This window comes from Pleurodeles waltl, chromosome 6 (genome assembly GCF_031143425.1).
Source record: "Pleurodeles waltl isolate 20211129_DDA chromosome 6, aPleWal1.hap1.20221129, whole genome shotgun sequence".
Classification (NCBI taxonomy): domain Eukaryota; kingdom Metazoa; phylum Chordata; class Amphibia; order Caudata; family Salamandridae; genus Pleurodeles; species Pleurodeles waltl.
The window spans coordinates 1,051,114,897-1,051,137,406 of record NC_090445.1 but is presented as its reverse complement, the minus strand read 5'-3'; the positions used below and the strand labels follow the sequence as shown (position 1 = coordinate 1,051,137,406).

Genomic DNA, 22,510 nt, shown 5'->3' with positions numbered 1-22,510 from the left:
TTTGAGGACCCTGTTTCACTTGAAAGAAGGATTGTCTGGAGCACACACTAGCAGAGCAGGTGGTAACACTCCTCCTCCATGACTGTGCGCCTCACATTCTGATGTGCAACCACATACTGAGACATGGGCTCCTGTGCACCAGTTCACAGATTATCTTTCGTCTGTGACGTCATGCAGGGTTGTTTGTGAAGTGTGCTGTTGCTTTACTCATGCTTATCCTCAAAACATTGTTGCACACCACATTACTAAACGCAATTCCCAGGAGGTTACGAGTTCCTTGAATTACAAAGGTTAAAAATATAGTACAAGGGAATCTATCTTCATTTTTGTTTTATGCATACTGATGACAATGGTCAAATGGATGATTGAATTAGTTATGTATTTGTGATGTAGACATGCTTAAGTGTATCTAGGCGTTTAGGATTGGCCGAGGAAAGAGGCCCGGGTGACAGGTAATTCTACAAACTCTTGTGGCAAGGTGGTCAAACATATAATTAAAACAAGCATCCTTCTTAAGAGTCCCTGTAATAACATGGACTGTAAGAATATGGTGGAAGAGACGCAAAATACAGTGACCACCGTATAGCTTCCTCAAAAAGTAGGCATTTTATAGTCCTTTGTTGCATGTAAGTTTTCAAGAACGCACTATGTTAGGTTTTTCTCTAGGAAAGGTTCGCGCGAGCCAAATAAGTGATCTTTCAGCACACGGCACTTAAATAACACAATGAACCGCTAGATGGCAGCAAACGTTAATGTGTTTCTACACGGACCTATAATATACTTAACCTAGAACTGCTCGCTGAAAAAACATGTAAGTGCCCTGGCATAATTTTTTACGCTAAGGAGGCTTTAAGGAGGCCCCCACCGTGTGCCATATTTACAGAGTGGCGCAATGCATGCATTGCGTCACTTTGTAACCCCTTCCCACATTATTCCTGCACCAGTTATGCCCCCCAACGTCACCATGGTAGCGCTGTATTTACTATACAGCGCACCATGGCGCACGTTACCCAGTAGCGTCATAATTTATGACGCTATTGTGGCACTTTGCAGGAGTAGGTAGTTGTCCATGAGACCACTGCCTGGTCGCTCTCTGCATTCCTAAATGGGAAACATTTTGCTTTTAAAGGATCACCTGCTACTTTATGGCTGCTGTTTAGGAATGTGAATTCATGGTTGGAGGTATGCAGCCCCTTGCAGGTTCGATCCTTGTGCTGGTAACCAGCAGTATGGGTCGCACATAGTGATCTGCATAATTAAAATTAATTGGGCAGCTCATTCTGTGGCTCCTTGTGAATGCACATTTTGAAATGCGGCCCGTTAATACATAAGTTGCATTGCAAAATAACAGGCAGGTGTCCGAAATTCGTTGCACGGTTTGCCCCCACTATTTGTGAACTGCCCGTTTGTATAACTGGCTCCTATACATTCTGAAAGTGAATTTTCACAAGTGAACACTTTTTAGAAGATCATGTGTCTTTTCCCACCTGCATTTTTGTTTGTGTTTATCAAATTTTGAAAGCTCATTGTGTTTATGAGTAATAGTTAGGAGGATTATATTTGCCCTGCCACAATTCTATCTAACTCTGCACGTTTATTTTTTATTGCAGGCTAAGGGGCATATTTATACTCTGTTTGCGCTGAATTTGCGTCATTTGTTTGACGCAAATTCAGTGCAAACTTAACTCCATATTTATATTTTGAGGCTAGACCAGCCTAGCCTCAAAATATTGGAGTTAAAGTCATTTTTTGGAAGTGTGAAACCACCTTGGGTCAATGAGATGCAAGGTAGGCATTCCCATCCAAAAAGAGACTCAAAGCCCCTAGCGCCTTATTTATCCTCCCGTGCAAAAAAGAAGCACGGGGGAGAGGCGGGCCTAAATAATGGCGCTAATCCTGCTTAGTGACATTATTTAACGCCTGATTCAGGGCAGGCGTTAGGGGACCTGTGGACCCATTTCCATGGTCAAACACTATGGAAAGAGCCCAGAGGTGCCCACCCCAAGCCCCAGGAACACCCCCACCCACACCAGAGGGACACCAGAAGATGGGGCGACCCATCCCAGGTAAGTAGGGTAAGTAGAGGTACGTGCTTTAAATTGTTTTTTAAAGTTCCATGGAGGGCCCTGAAATGGGCCCCCCTACATGGCACTGGGCGCAATCGCCATGCCCAGGGGACCCTTGCCCTCTGTGCTGGCCAATGGGGTGGTGGGCATCACTCCTGTCTTTTATAAGACAGGAGTCATATGGTATGGATGGTTTTGCGTCAGGAAATGATGCTAGGCTGGTTAAAGGCATTTTTGTTGCCTCTAACCAGCCTAGCATAATTTTTTGGTGCAAAAACCCCTTCTCTCATACCGCCACCCCCACCTGAATAACGTCATATTCCCAGACACTAGCCCACCCTTTGTACCGGCTTGCAGGTTTCTATAAATTTGGTACCCTGCTGGCGCTCTGGAATGACGCAAGCTGGCTCTATACTTTTTGACGCAAAACATCATTCGCGCAGTTTTGCATCAAAAAGTATAAATATGGGCCTAAGTGCCAACATCAGACTTAGGCCCATATTTATATTTCAGTTGCGCCAAATTTGTGTCATTTTTTTTCATGCAAATTTGCCGCAAACCTAGCTCCATATTTATATTTTGATGTTAGACACGTCTAACGTTCAAAAATATAGGAGTTTGCACCATTTTTGTGGAATCATACACCTACCTCGCGTTAGTGGGATGGAAGGTAGACGTTCCCATCTAAAAAATGATGCGATCCCCATAGCCCCATATTTATCCCCTAAAATGACGCACATGTGGGAGGAGGGGCTAAATAATGGTGCAAAGCTTGCTTTGCACAAATTATTTAACACCTGGGTCAGACCAGGAGTTAGGGGACCTGTGGACCCATTTACATGGTTCAACACCATGGAATGGGTCCACATGTGCCCTCCACAAGCCCCAGGAACACCCCCACCAGAGTGACACCACAGGATGGGGAACCCCATCCCAGGTAAGTCCAGGTACGTTTTGTTTTTTTTGCCATCGGGGGCCCTAACTTGGGGCCCCCTGCTTGGCACAAGGTGCAATGGCCATGCCCAATGGTCACTTGTCCCCTGTTCTAGCCTCTGGGGTAGTGTGCATGACTCCTGTCTTCCCTAAGACAGGAGTAATGTTTTTGGTTTTTATGCGCCAGGAAATGGCGGTAGTCTGGTTAGAAGGATTTTTTTTGCCTCTAATCAGGCTAGCATCATTTTTTGATTCACAACCCCCTCCTTCCCTACCGCCATCCCCACCCGGCTAGCATCTTTTTTTAAGATGCTAGCCCAAGTTTAGTGCTGGCTTGTGCCATTCCTTTAATTTGGTGCCCGGCTGGCACTGTGGAATGGCGCAAGCTGGTGCTATACTTTTTGCCACAAAACTGCATTTGCGCAGTTTTGCAGAAAAAAGTATACATCTGGGCCTTTGACATTTGCATGCTCATTTGTTACTTTCTTTGCAGCTTTTTCAAATACGGCCCAGTTTTATGACCCCTGAAACACTGTGGCAAGCACAGACTCAAAGCCAAGTAACAATTTGAGTTAGGGAATCAGGTGGACTGAAACCCATGAGCCACTTGCACATTACATGCTCTGGGCACTGATGATTTCTGAGGCTTCCAGGATTATTTGTTTGTTAGTAGATTCTGAAGTTCTAAAACGTACTTGACCATGGATGGACACACAGTGGAAATCCACAGTACATAATTTCAATTCGTTATGGCACTCAACATCATAATCTGGTGCAGATATATATTTAGGTGTAACTGCAAGAAACTGAGTTGTTGGTCAACTGGGTTGTGAGCCCTGGTCAAGCAGCAACCAGAATTCTTGTAAGGGTCAAACACAAGCAAACCCCAATTTAACCTGTGCTCAGCCCTCTGGTAGCTTGGAACCAAAGCACTCAGGCTTAACCTAAAGGCAACGTGTAAAGTATTTATGCAGCACTTCAAACAGTGGTAAAGTGAAAATCAAAATAAGAAAAATCCTACACCAATTTAGCTAAATAGAGTAAAATGTAATACATTATTTGACACCAAAACAGCAAAAATCCAATCAGCAGAACTGTAGATATTCAATTTCAAAGATTTAATGTACGTGTACTGTCTTAAAGCACAAAGCACCACTCACGGTTATCTGTTCGTGCAAGATAGTGTGAAAGTTACAAGTTCAGGCCCACCACGATGCAGCACAAGCTGGATACAGAGACAAGGTCAGTCCAGCTGAAAGAGTTACCTTCAAAAGTCCAGCACAAACAATTCCTTTCCTAATGGAGGGAGCCACAAGGAGCAGGAGAAGCATTGAGGTTTGTCAACACTGTAGTGCAAAGAGGCGATCAGGCTTCACAGACAGTCATTGCTGTAGCATGAAGATCCTGTTGGGCTTCATGGAAGGTCGTTGATTGAGAAACACATTGGTGATCACCACGGTCTGCGTATGCTGTAGCACAAAGTGCAAATCTCACCTTGCCGGGCGTACCTGCCAATCGCTGTGGCACAAAGATTCAGGTTCACTAGAGCTTTGTGTTGGCATGCAGTGCTGGTGACATGATCTTGGTGAGAAAAGGCCCGTTTGCAGTTGCAAAGAGCCCAAAACTTATCTATTTCTCCTTTTCATGGAGACGGACCTCAACTCATGCCACACCAAGGGTCCAGGACCTGAGGGGCATCTCTTGGATATCAGGCACTCACTCCAGCAAAGGCCATCAGGGCTCTGGCAGGTTCAATTGCAGGTCCAGTTCCAGTTCCAGGCAGCACGTCAGCTGGGCAGATGCAGAGAGGTCTCTGGAGCTTGTTATGTCTCTGTAGCTCAGAACAGGAGGTCAGTCAGCTGACCCTTTGAGTCAGTTCGGCCGAGGATGAAGGGTGCAGGTCCAGCAGCGTAGCAGTCTTTCTGGCAGCAGAGCAGCACAGCGATCATTCTTCTGTAGTAGCCACAGGTCCAGAGGTGTACTGAAGAGTTGGGTCTAATATTTATACCTGGTGCCAGCTTTGAAGCAGAAGAAGGTGCTGGGGGTTTCTACCCCTAGAGGTGCTTGGAATCTCCCTGCGCTGGCTGGGGGCATAAAAGACTAGTGCCAAGCCTTTTGTGAGTGTGCTCAGACAGAGTCTTTGTAATATACAAGTAGGCAGGTCACAGTTCTGCCCCCTATTAAGTCAGAAATATTCCATCCTGCCAACACCTATTCCCTCTTCATCTCTCTGTCTGGGAGCAATACACAAAGACCAAATACTAGCTACACCTAGTCATGCGACCCAGGATACAGACTATGGGTATCAAATGGTTAGGACAAGAAAATGGCAACTTTCTAAAAGTGTTATTTTCAGAATTGTGACTTAAAGCCATCTTTACCATTAAAGTGGGTTTTAAATTACAATCCTTTAGACACAACTTCAACATTCCTATCTGTTCCCAATTGAAAGTTATCACTTATTAATTGTAATAAAGTAACCCAATGTTATCTTATAGAAGATGTGAGCATTGCAGTAGTCAAAAACAAATGTTTTTTCACTACCAGGACATGTATACATTGAAAGTACAAGTCCAATGTTTTAAATACACTGTGCTCTGCCCTCTGGGCTGTTTAGGGCCTACCCTAGGGGTGACATATGTATTAAAAAGGAAGGTTTAGGGCTGGTAAAAGGTTTATTTTACCAGGTCGAAATGGCAGTTTAAAACTGCAAACACAGGGTGCAATCGGTGGCCTGTGAACTTCACACAGCTTCTTAAGTGGGTGGCACAATAAGTGATGCAGGCATTCCAGCACATTTCATTTGCAGGCCCTGGGTAGATGTAGTACCACTTTACGAGGGAGTTACAAGTAGATTACATTGGATGTAAGCCTTTATTATTATATTTAAAGGAGAGAGCACAAGCATGTTAACACTGGTTAGCAGTGGTAAAGTGTGCTGAGTCTTATAGCCAGCAAAAACAAAGTCAGCAAAAACAGGAGGATGGAAGGCAAAATGTTGGATGACACACAACCAAGGATGTCAGGTTTACCTCCTACAATCATTAGCAAATATGCTAAACACTAAACAACGTTATACCTATATTACTGTCTGCCTCCCAATCGTAGCAGAGGCTTCTCTCATAGTGTTATGCCAGACCATGTATTATCCTGCATTTCCCTAAGAAGCTGTCGGGTTTAAAATTAGACCTCAGTTATCATGAATTCCTCCCAAGCTACCAGTCTTTGTGTCTGCTCTTTCCTATGTCTTGGGTCTTTTTATAACTTTTTATTCAAAGATTCTCTATGGGGTGGAGAGTGGGAGTTGTGTGATTAGTTCCTTACCTTTGAATTATTGTGCAAACAATGTCTTAGAGACAAATTAGGTAGGCACTTGCATCAAAACTTGCACCTGTCCACATTACCACACTGCCCGGGCAGTCGACCTTGCATGTACCTTACTGCATAGAGTTTCCTAAACAGCAGAATGGAAGAATTTATTTTTGCTGCATTTCTGTTATTTTTGTTAGCATGGCTAACTTCAGCCCATTTATAAAATAATATGGGTATCTTTAACACTCAGCTAACAATTATCACAATTCCAAATATTAGTGTCCTAGGCCCTATGCCATTCACGTACACACACAAAAGGATTAGTACAGTCAAGTTTACCAAACAATTAGTCCTCATTTGTCTGTGGCATGCACGTATCAGCAGAAAAAAGGCTTACCACTTACATCAATGCCTAGCCTTTGGAAGAAAGTATTTTGTGTTACGATGCAAGATTAAAATTTCTGTTAGTCAAATAGAAGCCGTTGTTGCATATCCAAAACATGGATTTAGTGAATTATAATAAATACAAGTTCTTTAGTTTCACCATATCTTATTCCTACATTTATATATTTGTCTGGTGCAAATGTAACAGAAAGTTGTTATGTTATGAAGGTATACATTTCTGGAAAAATGCACTTTTGGGGCTTTGCTATAAAGATCTCACTCCCCCGACCAACCTTCTCTAATTGGTCAACTTACATTTTTTATAAACTTGGCACAGATTGCCCATATATATCCTAAGACATAAGATTTGATGCATTAATTGGTGAAACAAACAGGTAGGTTGCTTATCTAGGGTATATCTACATTATGAAGGTATGATGCATAAATTGATGAATAAAACAGGAAGGTTGCTTATCTATGACGTTATATTATGAAAGTCTCTGAAACATCAATGAATGGCAACCATGATCTTCGTATTCTGCTATATTTGCATTATGAATTAATTGATCTAAATATGTAATTTTATTATAGTAGCGTGTACATGTCTAGTTATTAATTGTGTTTCAGGAGCTCCCGTTCCGTTATACAATGTGTATATGTTTCTGAAACCTCCTTACTGGCTCACAAAGGGAAATTTGGTTAAAGACGTAAGATTTGTGGCTGGTATAAATGATGTTTTCTTTTTTTAGACAAACTTTTCGAGTTAACATATTGGACATTCTTCATTCGGTTCCGAGCTATGAAATGAGTGTACAGAAGTAAATTCATAGCTAAGCATACACTAGTCATTCTTCCCCTCTTCCAACATGCATTCAACGCTTTCAAATGCTTAAGGCTATTCGAAACTCCTTCCCCTCCCCCTTACTGTTCCCAGTGACTCTTTAGTTATGCAATTGTCTTCACAGTGAATGTGGAGAGGTTATTCCCAAAATTTGCCAGGATCTCAATAGTTGGCTACTCAGGCATCTTAAACATGTGTCACCTAGCCCTCTTCGTACCTGCTTCCTTCTGCTCTCCGTGGGGCGTAGAAATAATTTAAGGAGACACATGGTTTCCTTCTGATGGATCAGTTTCAGATGGAGCCAGTGCTGTGACCAGTGCTTCCCAGGCCTCATCCCCAACCAGTGACCCCCGTCCAGTCCCAGCCTCCGGTAGCGTAAGAACACCTTCATAACCCTCTCATTTCAAACCTCTTGCCTCCACCCTTCGTTAGTCATCCCCTGGGGATTCTTCCAGAGCCACGTTATTTCTCTTTTGGCTAAGATATATGCCAAATCTTGGAACTGGCTCGTAATCTTTGTCTTAGAGGTGTGGCGGAACCAGTGGAGAAGGCGATGGCCCTGGGTGCGAAGGATTTCTCATTTTGTGACTGAGGCTATTGCACTAGTGATTCTCCTCCTGTAGTCTAGTAGCTGGGGGCAGATCCAAAACATATGTATTAACTCTGCCTGTGGAACTCTGCATCAGGAATATTTTGCTTCCTTGTGACCAAAATATCTACTGAGTTTGCCGGGCGTGAGATATTCCCTGTGGAGTATATAGAGATTTTTTAACTTGAAGCAGGCATTATGGGACACTTTGTGCACGCACTCTAAAATATATTCCAGGCTCTATCATCGATGGTCTGCCCAGGTCCTCCTACGACCTTTCCTTGAGTGTCTTCAACGGGACAGTAAGTTCTCGTCCTTGCTGTCTAGAAAGGCAGGTGACTGCTTGACTCTCCCTGTTGGCTGGTATAATTTTATGAGTGCTGAAATCTCTGCCATAATTGTGGAGAAAGTCTGAGTCATAAATCCCACTCAAAGGGTGGTATAAAGATGTGCCAGCATGTGGTTTGCCCTGGAAGTTTGGGAAAGGCCACAATCATGTACATTTATGTGCATTCCCAAACTCGATCTGCTCCCTTTCCACCCTCGAAATGGGGAGAGATTTACTCTCCTTCTAGGATAGAAGGGAACTAGTCACCAATACATTTGATTTGTAGAAGAGGAAGTACTTTGTCCATGCGTAGGAAAAAAGAAAAGTGTGTGCTTGCACCAGGGACTCCATTAACTCTGCATGAACATCTACACTATGGAGAACTCCATACAAGGGAAATAGGAGTCAGAGGAAATATCACCTGACTCTGTATGCCTGGAAACCTGTGCCTGTAGTAGCTTTATATGAAAAATACAAAAACATGATGGATGGAATGCTTGAATTAATCCCAGCCACTGGTAAATATTTCAGGCCCAACCAAGTTCATTATCATTTTCCACACCATGTCATCTGAGAATAAACCCTGCCATATACATATAACTCTTGGTTCAGCTTCAGTAAAGAATAGTCCAGCCCACACGGCCTAGCCAGGTTCTCTCTGAACTGGAATACAAGCAACCCAAGACTGGTTTCAGACTTTTTCAGACCTCTTCAGTGAGGTGCAGTTTGGTTTCAGTGGCAAAGTGAGCACAGGACCAACATTTGGACCTACCTGTTGCATGTAGGGCATGGCAGTGACAAAATACAAGAAAAGTGATGGCTGAAATACTTGAAATAATCTCAAACAGGGTAAGTACTTGGGGCTGTCAAAGTCCAGTCCGTTTTTTTTTTTTTTGCATACCATGTTACAATAGCCCAGCAGTTCTGCATAGACTGTTTCTATTGGACCAGGACCAAGATGCACTTGCATAAGCCAGATCCCTATCTAGAATGGCACAGTGGTTGAAAAACAGTGGCCTGGAATGCAGCCCGAATGATCACCAGTGGCTGAGTTTAACTCAAGTATTGCTTTCATCATCTTGTTGTTTATGCAATTGATTTGCCAGGAGCGACTGATGTGCGCAGGCCTTTGTCCTGTGCTCACTGTTCCATAGGACTCAAGCTATGCTCCACTGGTGAAACCTAAATAGGCTGAAAAATGTTCTGGAGTTGCTTGTGTTCTTATTTGGTATGGACCTGACCAGGCAGTTCGGACTGGACTGTCGAATGACACAGTGGGTGAAAATTGTCAGTCTGTAATACTGCCCCGAATGATCGCCAGTGACTGAGATAAATTCAGGTATTTCTTCCGTCATCTTGTTGTTTTTGCACGTAATGCCCTAAGAACAGCAGGTATGCCAAAGAGTGGGTTCTCTGTTCATTGTGCCATAGGACTCAAGCTATACCACACTGATGAGTCCTAAATATGTTAGAACAAGTCTGTGGTTGCTTATGTTCCCATCTGGAGGGGGCCAATCTTAGCAGTGCTGACTGGATTGTCTTTATGAAAGCACGGCAAAGTCTGATTTCTATAAGGCAGGTCTCTTTCTAGGAAAGCACAGTGGGTAAAAAACAATGATCTGGAATGTGGCCCTAATGATCAATAGTGGATCTGGTTAATTCAAGTATTTCTTTCATCATTTAAGGCCCCAATGGTATTACCCAGCTCCACCATGATGCTACTGAGACTTTACTGTGCCTATTTCCATCACTTTGACATCTGATTAACTTATGTATTGTGACTCCACTTAGAACAATTACTGTTGCACATCTATTCTCTACACCACTGGATAAGATTCTATTTCCACCCAGGTTCCCTGTGTGATTGTAAAATAACCAGCACCTCCTTCCACTTCTTCGCATCCCCAGGTGGCATACATAGCTCCTAAAAGCTCACAAATAAACACAAAAAAACATGAAGAGATACGTAGCCACATGAGCCGTAATGCAAGAAAGCAAAGTGGACTCCATGTCCTACTGTATTGGTAAACTCAGCTGTGTTTAGGTAACAACTCGCCCCTCACATCCTTGGACCCTAGTGTCATTGCACTTCCTGTTCTATTGGTAGCTGTGCCCCTGAAAACATAGTGTGACTCAAAACGTTTCCATTTCCTTGAAGATGTTGTGCACTATTCTAAACATGTCTGAATTGCTACTAAAGCTGTAATTCCATAACATAACTATTTTACAAAACTATTTGCTGACTAATTTCTTTGATTACGCGCATCTTCTTTTTCCACCCGATCAGGTGCAAGAGTTTGATCATGTCAATGGGAAATACAGTACTCCGGATCTTATTCCTGAGGAACCAGAAAGCAAAAAGTCCAGCGAGATCGCCTCGTCCGACCCCAACACTCCTGTCCCTGCCAGCCCTGCACCAGCTCATACTGGAACAGCTGCACTGCCTGGTACAGAACATCTTTTATCTTAATGTACTCGGGGCCACTGGAATCTCAAAAGCGATGTGCGGGCACATTATGCTAATTGTACGATGTTATAGACACATGGGCCCTCATTCTGACCTTGGCAGTCTTTTCGCGAGACCGCCGAGTTACCGCCGCGGTGAAGACCGCCGACCGCGGCGGTATGCCGCTGTGCGCATTCTGACCGCTGGGAGCGTTCCGCCGGAAAACCGCCAGCAGCCACACTGGCGGTCGGCGGGAAAGTGGAGACTGGTCAACCTCCACCGCCACGCCAGCAGAACACCGCCCACAGAATTACGACCCACATTTCTGTGTGGCGGTCTTCTGTTGGCGGTCTTCTGTTGGCGGTCACCTCCCCATGGCTCCTGTCACCTCCCGGAGGACCAACGCACAAGGTAAGTTGATCGTCCGTGAGGGGAGGGGGTGGGGGGGTGTTGTGTGATGTGTGCGTGCATGGGGGTGTGCGTGTGAGTGTGTAGAGGGGGTGTGTGAGTGCGTGCATGCGGGCGGGGAGTGCTGCTGTGCCTATGGGCAATGTGTGTAGTTCGGCGGGTGCGCATGTCGGCATGTATGTGTGCGGGTATGTGTCCCCGTTGTGTATGTGTGTGTGTAGGGGGTGTGTATATGTGCATGTTGGGGGTGTGTGCATGTCGGGGTGCGTGTATGTGCATGTCGGGGTGGGGTGGGGAGGGGGTTCGTACCACCTCTGGGGGGTGGCAGGGGGGTGTGGGGGGAGGACTCGGGGGGGTAGTGGGGGGTGGGGGAGACCCCTATCAGTGCCAGGGAAGGAATTCCCTGGCCCCGATAGTGCCTACCGCCATGGTTCGCATGGCGGGTCCCGAACGCCAGAAACCGCGGCGGTAAGCAGGGTCATGATACCGTTGGCGGTCTTGGGTCGACCGCCGGACCGGAGTGCGCAGACTCCAGCCCCTCGGTCATGACCGCCGTGGCTGTCGGAGTGGGGAAGTGGCGGTCGGTCGCGGCGGTGACCGCCACGGTCAGAATGCCATTTTTAATACCGCCGGTCTGTTCGCGGTCCGACCGCCGCCTCTCCGCCGACCGCCAAGGTCAGAATGAGGGCCATGATTTCTTAAAGAGTATGATACCTTCATCCACACCAACCAATCCTTAAAACTACCTGCTACACAACTGGTGAACCCAGTATTGTGGTATTTATTTGTTAAGGGAAAGCATGAATATATATGTATACAAATCAACAAAAGATGTGCTATATGTAGGTTAGTAGATCTCCAATTGTACTTAAAGGTTATATTAAAAGCCTCTAAACAGTTGTTTTTTCATATAGATGTTTGAGGGTCCAGACGTCATTTAAGGTATTTTAATATTTATAATATATGGTTACCACTTTTTAAATTGCTCCTAAAACACATTTGGTCCAGCCGCTGATGTACGTTCCTGCAGCAAAGCAAAGTACCACGATGGTTTAGCCAAACAGGTTCCCTATGCCATCTGTGCTTACCTGACGGTGCGAGCTTTGGTGCTGGGTTTTCTCTCTGTACAGTGAGTCCTTTGGGTGATGACATATACACAGCATACAATGCAAACCAGGCTTTCGATACGCACTGTAGAAAGCCTGAGGTGCAGAGTGGTGGATATACCTGGTCTGAGAATATGTGGCCCAGCGCAAACTAAGCACAATCGAAAAATGCCTTTCATAGTTGCAAAAAAACAAACATGACTTCTAAACTGAGTGGACTCTGACAGGACAAGACAAGACTGGTTTCTCAAACCTCTTTTCTTCAACTGAAAGAATATCTGGAATATGGTTTTCTCAGCCTCTGGGGCAAATGCGCCTGCAGGAAGATGAGGGTAGCAAGTAGGGCTTAAAAATGGCTGCCCGTTAGGTGAGATAGAACCAGTAAACTGAGTATCCTTCTGCATGTCTTAGTGAAAAACAAATGAAGTAAGGATATCTTTGTAGTTTTCTAAATGGAGAAGCTATAGCAAATGTCTGTAAGGGGAAAATATGTTTTTAGGGCGTGCCACTCAGAATACTTAAGAATTCCACAAAAGTCATTCAGACTAGGATATTGTTAATCACAGACAAAAATAGTGGAAGATGGTGGCAGCTTCATTTCAGTTTTGGATGGGCAACCCTGGAAACTGACAGTTTCTTGGGATGGTACATGCTCCTTTTTGCAATGAATGGAACCCATTGACTGAGCACCCAGATTCTCATTCCATTCTGATCTGCACCACACAGTGCAAGTGGCCTAAGGTGTCAGGTGGGCCTTGTGGAGCAGAGTGCAAAACAGCATTGAATGACTTAAGAAGGTGGGGTGCAGCTCTGCTAGGGTTTACAAAGATGGGTGGGACCTCAACTCAAAGAGGAGATGCAGTGCAGTGGACCATATCCACGGACAAGCGGTCCAAACAGGCAAGATGGTGCTGATGGCACCAAGCACTGTGCAACTTTCCTGCAATGGGCCCGAGAGTTTGTTCATCAGAGTGATAATAAAAGTGCCACTTGCGGCATTAAACCATGTGCTTCAGCAGTCTGAAAGGTGAAATCAAAAGGTACATCAATCCCATCACTGGCCCTGACCCCTTTGCAGCTGCCTCTACTAATAGAGTGGTTTCAGGATTTGAAGTAGATGATGCCTCTACAGTTGCAATCCATCAAGTAATACAAGACTCACCCACTTTGCAAGAGGTTAAACTAGAAAACATCAGCCTAAATGTTTCTCTTCTCTACCAGGACATGAGGAATATTGTTGGCCAGTTGACCAAAGCTGAAGGAATAAATTCTGGTGTAGAAGACATAATCCAGGCCCTTCAGGTAACAGTTACCCTCTTGTTGACCGTTGCCAATCAACTGGAAGACAAAGCTGAAGAACTTGAGGCAGGACCAGGTGCTATAATATCTGTAACATGGGCATTGGAAAAGATGCTAAGGGACCTCGTCCAGATAATTTCATACATTCATGGCTTCAGTATTGGGTCCTGGAGAAAGACATGCCCCAATTCTTATTGGGAGAGCGTACAGACACCCACCATAGCTCATCTCCTCAACAATATGGACATGATGTGGTAATCCTATGGGCAGTCAGGTGTAACAGTGACCTTTGCATTATCTCCTCTAAAGTTATGATCTCCTCAGACTATACAACCAAAGAGTAGCAACAATGCAAGCGCTTCAAAGAAGTCAAGCAAAAACTAAGGGTGATGCAATTTGATTTATGTGCTACTGTTCCCAAGTAAATGTGCTCCACTGCAGTACATCACACGTCATTGATACATCTGAAAGTACCTTGGACTTAATCAAAGAGAGGAAAAGCCTGAACGGTATCCCCTGGACAGTGAATCAGGTGCCCAGGAGACAGCCTGCCCCAGGTGACTAGCAGCAATTAGAAACTCGAAACCATCAGAGGTGCCTCTGCAGCATGACAAAAATACCCTTTGAGCTAGCCACTCCTTCCACAGGCAACGAATACAACATCAAACAGGTTCAACTCAGCAACAGACTGAAACACAATCTGCTACTCTGATGCCTCATGCCTCAATCTTGCTTATACCTAGCTATGTTAAGATATAGTTAATTACTCTCAGTGTTTTACCCTTCAGCCCTTTCTCTACAAACACATGGAGCTTTGATAACTCACTTTTCATCTGAAAGGGGGTGGCCCCTTCCCTTCCCTGACAGCCACACGAATAACTCCTGGTCGATCTGAACTTGGTCTACCTGACAACCCTTCCACTCCTTGGTGGACTTAGAAGCCCAAAAGAGGGCTGCAGGTGCTGCAAGTCACCCCTCAATCACCACAATATTGCATGCCTAGAGACACTCTTAAAATAACTTAGTAATCGCCTGTTGGCAGGGCCAAGTCCCACATTCCCTCCCCTACCGGTTAATGGCCACAATATATCTAAATTTCTAGTTATTTATTCTACACATGGTCTTCCTTTTGGGCGACAGATAATTCTGAGGTAGAGAAGTGGGGTTAGAGGGATTAGGGGCATTGGCATTTGGTTGGCTGTTGTGTTTTCATGTTTAGTTCAAGCACATTATGTGCTACCGGGAAGTGCCACTATAAACATCATGACTGCCTCTAACACTCATAAGAGTCTCTTAGCGAATGTTTATGGCTGAATAATAAGTTTAAGCATAGGGCACTTCTCCAGTTTGCCATACACCACTCCCCAGGTGTCCTGCTGTTGCAGGAGACCTACCTCAGGAACACCAAATGGGGAATCCTGGGTAGATATGGTTACACCCAGGTTTTCCAATCTAGTTTCGCACCGGGTTCCTGGCACTGGAGATACTCATATATAAATCCCTCCATTTCACAGTAACCCAGGTTTAAACAGATCTCTCAGGTCACCTTGCCCTGGTACTGAGATGCCTGGATGGGCAAACATAGATGCTTCTTACTATCTATGCCCCTGCGGGTGCTCACACCCTATTTGACCAATACTGCACTGGGTAAAATCATACTGGGGTAACTTCAATGTTGACATCGACAAAGACTGAGACACTTTGAATCCTCAACCATCAGGCTCCCACAGAACAACTCATATATCAGCCTGGACAAAATTCCTTAACATGAACGATACATGATGAGTTTGGCACCGGGGAAGTAGACTTTCATCTACTACTTTGTCACAAATATTCCTTCTAGCACCTGGATTACTTCTTCGTCTCAGCCCCATATGTTTAAAAGATTATGAGTTTTTAACCACCCATTTGTCGAACTACCTTGGTCATAGACCACACTGTATATGGCACTTGTCCATTTGGTGGTTCACAAATGACAACTTTATGACATTTCTGATAGAGGGGATTACTGCATATTTCAGTCCAAACGCAGGTTCAGTCTCAGTCATAGCCTCATTCTGGGACTGATTCAACACAGCTGACTGCATACAGAATGTGGCTAAATGTTAGTCAGAAGATGACACACTGCAAAACCGACATTGCCTCTCTTAAAGTAAAGTGATTGCCTGAAACAGCAAATACTGCTGTCACCACCAGATTTTATTTTAAGGGAGTTAGAATCCACAAAGGTGCAACTGTAGGCTCTATCCCTAGAAATGACCAGACTTGCTTGATGGTCAGCAATGTGGGGTAAATAAAGTGGGAGACAAGCAAGCTGCTGTGCTGTCTGGCCATGCATGATGTAATCATTAGAGTCGTCTCCATGATACAGGTAACTGCACACCAGTCAGTCACCAGCTCACTAGATACTGCAGCCACCATGGCAGAATATTACTGATCAAAATAATCCGCTCCCCATCACCAAAACTCAAAGAGACTGATCCACAGTTCATATTGAGAATATTTTGCTCCCTCTTGTGCAATGATTTCAGAGGCAATCTCAGGGATGCAGTCTGGGAAAACGCTGGGCCTCAGCTCCTTTCCATTGAAATTTTTCAAACATTTGAGTCATGGGCTACCCCTCACTAGCAAGCTTTATGTAACAGAGATTCCTTGACTGGACATCTGCCAGATGACCTCCACATTGCCACAGTCACAGTGATACTGAAATCAGGTAGACCCTGTGAATATTGCTCCTCCTACACACTGATCTCTCTCCTCCCCACAAAGAAAACTACTGACCCAGGTCTTGGCCAGTTGATTGATAAGAATCATAACTTCCCTGATTCACTGAGACCAAAACAGCTTTGTGCCAGGTCATAAGAGACAAGGCCTCACGCAAGTGCATCTGACCCGACCCTGCGCCCAGGAATTCTAGGCCTTAGTAGTTTCATCCTACTGGACTTTGAGAGGGTGTTTCACTCTCTGGGCTGGGATTTCCTAAATCAAATTCTACACAAAATGAATGTTGCCCCTTGCTTTCTTTCATATATTAAAGTACGTTACACATTCCCATGGGCCCATTTGTAAGTAAACAGCATGCTGTCAGACTCCTTTCTAATAGAAAAGGGTACCTGACAGGGATGCGTTGTTTCCCCTTTTCAATTGTGCTGACGATTAAGCCACTAGCCAAGAGGAATAAAGGAGATGTCATCATACAGGGTTTTCATTGGCGTCGGCCAATAGAAAATTGCATCTCTCTGTACGCAGAAGAATGTCACTCTTTCCCTATGACCCTAAATGGACTGGCAAGCCATGAATGAAAATCTAAGATCTGTAAGATGGAGCCTCAGGCGTGGGAGTCAGATGGAACAAATAGGTCATTATCTAGGTGCGGGGAGGGCCCTGGGTAGCAGAGTAGCAATCCAGGCTTCAAGCTTACCCACACAACCTTAATTATTTAGGTGCGTTGCACTCAATGTATCCACAACATTACTGGCACCCTAATACATTCTCCATGCTGCATAAACTGCACCACGACCTTATGTACACACACTTCCGACTATCGAAGGTAGAACTACGTTATTCAAAATTACTGCATTGTCCATGATGGCTTTAGACACTCCAGAAAAACCCTTATGATATCCGAGACAGCTTCTGCAATACAGTGTTCAGAATTCCCTGGCGGCAGGGGCGTTTAGATAAAATGTTGGAGAAAAAATATTGTGTGTACAAAATAGAGTATCAAAAATATCGAAAATGTAAATATTGTGAAGGTAAGTTTCTCCAGGTAAGCAAAGGTTTACATATATACCTCCACCTATATATACCTTGGCGACATATATGTCTTCAAAGTACATAGATGTGGAGTGAAGAATAGTAAATCTATACTTCCTTTTTGCCTTTACTTGTCAATATTTTGCTCCTCGATATTTTTGACACAATATTCTGTCCACACAATATTTTTGTTCCTGATATTCTGTCAGTGATCTGTGGCAGGCAAACAATCAATTCCATTGGTAAATGCAGAGAGTCCACGATGGTGGACTGATTGTTGGTGACTTCCAAACTATACTAAGAGGCGGACCAATTCGTCACCATTAATGACTGGCGTGCTGGATAGCGCTGAACAGAAATATTTCACGGAGTAAATTGCAAATAGTAGGTGAGTATATGATTCTTGTTGCTTTTCCCTGTTCACAATAGTTAAATATTAAGGGCGTTGTAGGGATGACGTGGCTTGCAAATAATTGAAAACGTTTTACTTCTAAGGTCAGAATTTGAAAAAAATGATGTTCCGATGGAATTTTTGGTGTGTACTTTAAATCTGCCAGCATTGGGGCACTTTCACCGGGTGGCCAACTAACACGGTGACGTCATCGTTACATATTCACATTTGTATTATGGCTTGAACTCGAAATTTGTATTAATGTCACTATAACCGTGTTGGAGATCGGTGGCAGTAACTGTGAAAGGTACTCATGTGAAAAGGGCAGTAATGAAAACACCCTTTGTGTTTTTTTGCAGACAAGAGCGAGACACAATCGCCGACCACTGAAGACAAGGATCAGCTGGAAAACACAATAACAAAACCACCGGATATACAGGTGTGTGAGAACTTTCAACCCGTGCAACGTGCAAGTTTTCAGGGGGGCAGGTTTATGTACTAGCATTGAGCTAGCCAAAATGTTTGGCTTTTGTATAGAGCAAAGCTATAGGCTTTACTGACACACAAAACCAGTGCAGTGTAGCCAACCACAATGAAGGTTTCCATACAGGGCAGGCCTTAGCACTGGTGGTGCGTGGTGTGGCAGTCTTTGCTTGCACCCCACAATTAGCTCCTCCTCCACGGATTCCCTCACTACCACTCACCAGCTGAAACTCTCATGTTTATTTAATTTTTTACAGCTCTATTCATCGCAATGTAGGGCATAGCACTTTACATCAAACGCACTTTACACAGAGACATTGAACTGAGGGGCAATCATTTAGGTTCTAAACCTATGCCTTGCAGTTTGCCTTCAGCCGTTTGAGGCTGATTTTCAAATGGCTGGTTTCTGTCTGGGTCTGCATGGTGGGGCAGAACATATTTCACTTCATGCGGCTGCTTAATTACTAGTGTGTGAGATTAGTTCAGGCGTTCCACCAATAACTTTTTTGTTTTTCTGAGAACATTAAGCAAAGATGGCAGCCCCATGCTTTCCTTAGACTCTACTCCAGCTCTCCACAGACCCAGGATCAGCCCAATACACCCTGCAAAGGATCAAAGAAATCCCCACCGCTCTATGGCACATCTTCTTGCCACTACATGTTAGAAAGTAACAATTTTAAAATCAGCTGTCTTGTATTTGAGCCCATCCTTATGTGAAAAGCTCACTTTATGTTAAAGGCCCTTTGGCTGGCTTGGAAACCAGGTGGTCTCTGAAGAGCAACGACTCAATCCACCAATCGGTGGAACTCGCTGCTCTGAATTTGTGAACTCAAACTCTTCTCTTTGGTAAATGAATAAACATTTGTTTATTCTACATGCACCTAATCTAAACCCACTAAATCTACCCTCTGAAATGTCATGCTCATCCCTTCTGTACTATGAAGCATGCTACCATGCGTACTGGCCTACGGACTGCCCTCCCCCATTTTGTCCTGAGTTGCTATTCTGTTTACATGTTCTTAATCTATTATTTTACGCTTACACGTGAAGCACACATGCCAAAGAAACATGTTAAATAGCTCAAATTAATATCTTAACTGCAAAAGTTTTGGGTATGGACCATTAATTGTCTTGGTACCCCTAAGTACAATGTAGGCGTGCCCTAATAGCATTTGAAAGGTCAGATCACATTTGTCTTTCACAGGATCATGAATGCTTGAATGTAACCCTTCCAAACAGCATTTGCACGTACAGGACATTTTCCAATATGGAGATATTTCAATGAATTTTCAAAGTTCACAAATCCAGTAGCAGGGGCAGGATCGTTGGCATCTCTTCGAGGCTTCATATGACAAAAATTGCATATAGAAAAATGTTGATCTAGCCATATGGGAGAACATGTCTCACGTTTTTATGGTGTTTTTGTGAATCAGGTATGTAGTGTTATAGGTAAAATATATTACTACTTCCATCTATACCTTTATTATGTGCTTTTTCAACACTCTGCTGGGCTTGTGTCACAAATATGACACAAATTGCCAGAATGAGTTGATCTGGGAATTACCTTCCATTCCAAAACATGTTTTATGCTGGAAAGTAGACCTAAAGTAATGCAGAGTGGCACTGTGCACTACTTTACACTATTTTGCATCAATGGAGCATACCATGGGTGGCACATGTGTTTTCTTATGCAGACACCCATGAATGTTTATGCAAAGCCTTATCTACTAAAAATGGTAGACAGACTTTGCTCCAGAAATTTATGCCACCTGAAGTCAAGAATAATGCTGGGGAAAAGTTTTCATTTCTCCAAACCTTTCAAGTGCAGTGCTGCCCAAAATGAGACAAACCAAACCAACACAAGGGGGTATATTTAGTAACATTTTGTGCATGGGGTTGTGTCACAAAAGTGACATGAACCCATGCAAAAGGTTTATTTGGGATTTACTTTCATTGAAAGTTGCCTGAAAGTAAAGTTTGCATTAGGGGAGCATTTCAAGCATGGTACATGGTTGTTCTCATGCAATCACCCATGGTTTTTGATGCTAAGTTCTATCTATTAACAAAATAATGCCCCTGTGAGACTGGTGTTAACTTGGAGAATGCTTTTATTTCTCCATACTTTTTTGATTATGCATGTGTCCTTCACTGAACAGCACACATTCAAAGTGGGAACAGTTTCCAAGTTTGTCTATGCACTGTATTTTGTAATGGAAGTGTAACCTTTCAATACAAAGCCGATACTAGACATGGCACACACCTTTGTCCTATGGTGCAATAGTGTGTATGTGGCACTAGACAGCCTATTTGATACCAGTGCCAGGAAGAGATAAAAACAGTTTCATATCTTAGTAGATATGACACTTTCCGACTCTCTGCCTCTCAAACAGTGCAGAAACTGTGGCTGCTACGCTGCACTGCGTGGCTTCTTTGTAAATCTGCCCTATTGTGTTTCTATGGGATTAGCTTTCCCGTTCAAAATTTGATTTGTGCTCAGAGTTAGCCCTAAAGTAACGCAAAGGAGTGCTTTGCGCTGCTTTGCACTTCTTTGTGTCACGAGGATTTCTCATGAGTGGTACATGGGCATGCCAATGGAACCACTCATGGGTTTGGTCACAAATCTCTGTTGACTAATTGGTAGACAAGGATTTGCTCCACAAAATGCCTCCTCAAGACAGATATAAAGTTGAAGCATTGTTTGTATGTCTCCAAGGTTTTCAAACTTTGGATGGATGCAAGTATTTTGTACTGCTACGGGTATCATCCCAGTAGAAAACCTTTCCTAGATATTACACAATAGTACTATTGTGCAAGGGTGTGTGCATGGTGGTAAGCAGTCCAACTGCGCCTTAGCACTTGGGGATGGATTATCAATGCCATATCTTCGAAGATATGACAATATCCTGCTCTCTCTCCCTTTCAAACAACTCAGCGCAGCAACTTTAGTTGCTTCGCTGCATGACTTCTTACTAAATTTGCCTCTTTTTTCTTGTCATTGTGCTGCAAGGGTAGTCAAGGGGTTTTCTGTTGGCCTGACCCTTTGGTGCATAAAACCCATTTGCCCCCAGAACGTGCATTCTCCTTCACGGACCTGCTCAAACCCAGTTACCCCAGACCACGGTAAGCACGGCACTATTTCGTTCATTTCTTTACATTTGTTCTGTATTGGACGTATTATCACTATATTACCGGCATGCAAAGATTCTTTTATGGCTATGGTTCAAGACATTTCTATAAATAATTAAAGAACGCTCAGCAAGGACAACACCCTTGTAATGTCAGATCATCCATTTCCGCTGAGCTGGAAATAGTCACATCCATTTGCAGCACACTTTGCTGCTTTTAGTCCACACATAGGCATTCTGTCATATTTCACAAGCTTTTAAGGGAATGCACAACTCTGATAAATGGTTCCTAGGGATGTAGTCAGCTAAAGCCCTCATTCAGCATTTCCAGCTGCAGGAGCAGCGCTTCCTTCAGGAGAAATGAAACGGAGGAGCATATTGACTAAGATTTCACACAACACAATGCACCAAGGGAAGTCGCTGTGCTTCGTGAAATGGAGAGAGCTGAAAAACGCCATATGTATAATGATATGAGGCAGTTTAGCTCTTTCCCGGCACTGGCGCAGTTGTGGCTGCCTAGTGCCAATGGAGTCACCATTGCACAAGGGTGTCTGCATTATGGTGAGGATTGTTTTTGTGCTGGAAGGGACACCTTCCCACACAAACATAGGCCCATATTTATACTTTTTGACACAAATCAGCGCTAGCGCAGATTTGCGTAAAAAAGTTTACCGTTGGCTCACGCCATTCCAACGCTCCAGCCGGGCACCTTATTTATGGAATGACGTTAGCCGGCTTTGCGGTCTGGTTAGCGTCAAAATAAATGACAGTAACCGGTTAGTGAAGGTAAGACGGGGGGTTGTGTGCCAAAGAATGGTGCTTGTCAGGTTAGAGTCAAAAATATTGGCTCAAACCTGACTAGCGCAATTTTTTGGCACAAAGCCCCCATGGAAATGACTCCTATCTTAGCAAAGACAGGAGTCATGCCTCCCTGCCCAATGGCCATGCCCATTGGGCACAGTAGCATGTAGGGGGGCCCAAGTTAGGCCCCCTATGCCAATTAAAAAAAAAAATTACACTTACCTGCACTCACCATGGATGGG

At 44.0% G+C, this 22,510-nt stretch overlaps 1 protein-coding gene across 4 annotated transcripts in view; it reads left to right on the top strand.

Moving 5' to 3' along the window:
* Nucleotides 1-22,510, top strand: part of CHD5 (chromodomain helicase DNA binding protein 5) — a 981,350-nt gene that overhangs the window by 769,919 nt on the left and 188,921 nt on the right. For all 4 annotated transcript variants that reach the window (XM_069239999.1, XM_069239998.1, XM_069239997.1 and 1 more), the window contains exons 31-32: nucleotides 10,741-10,900; nucleotides 18,219-18,298. In XM_069239999.1, coding sequence (XP_069096100.1) covers nucleotides 10,741-10,900; nucleotides 18,219-18,298 — 240 coding nt within the window. The remainder of the gene's footprint in view (nucleotides 1-10,740; nucleotides 10,901-18,218; nucleotides 18,299-22,510) is intronic.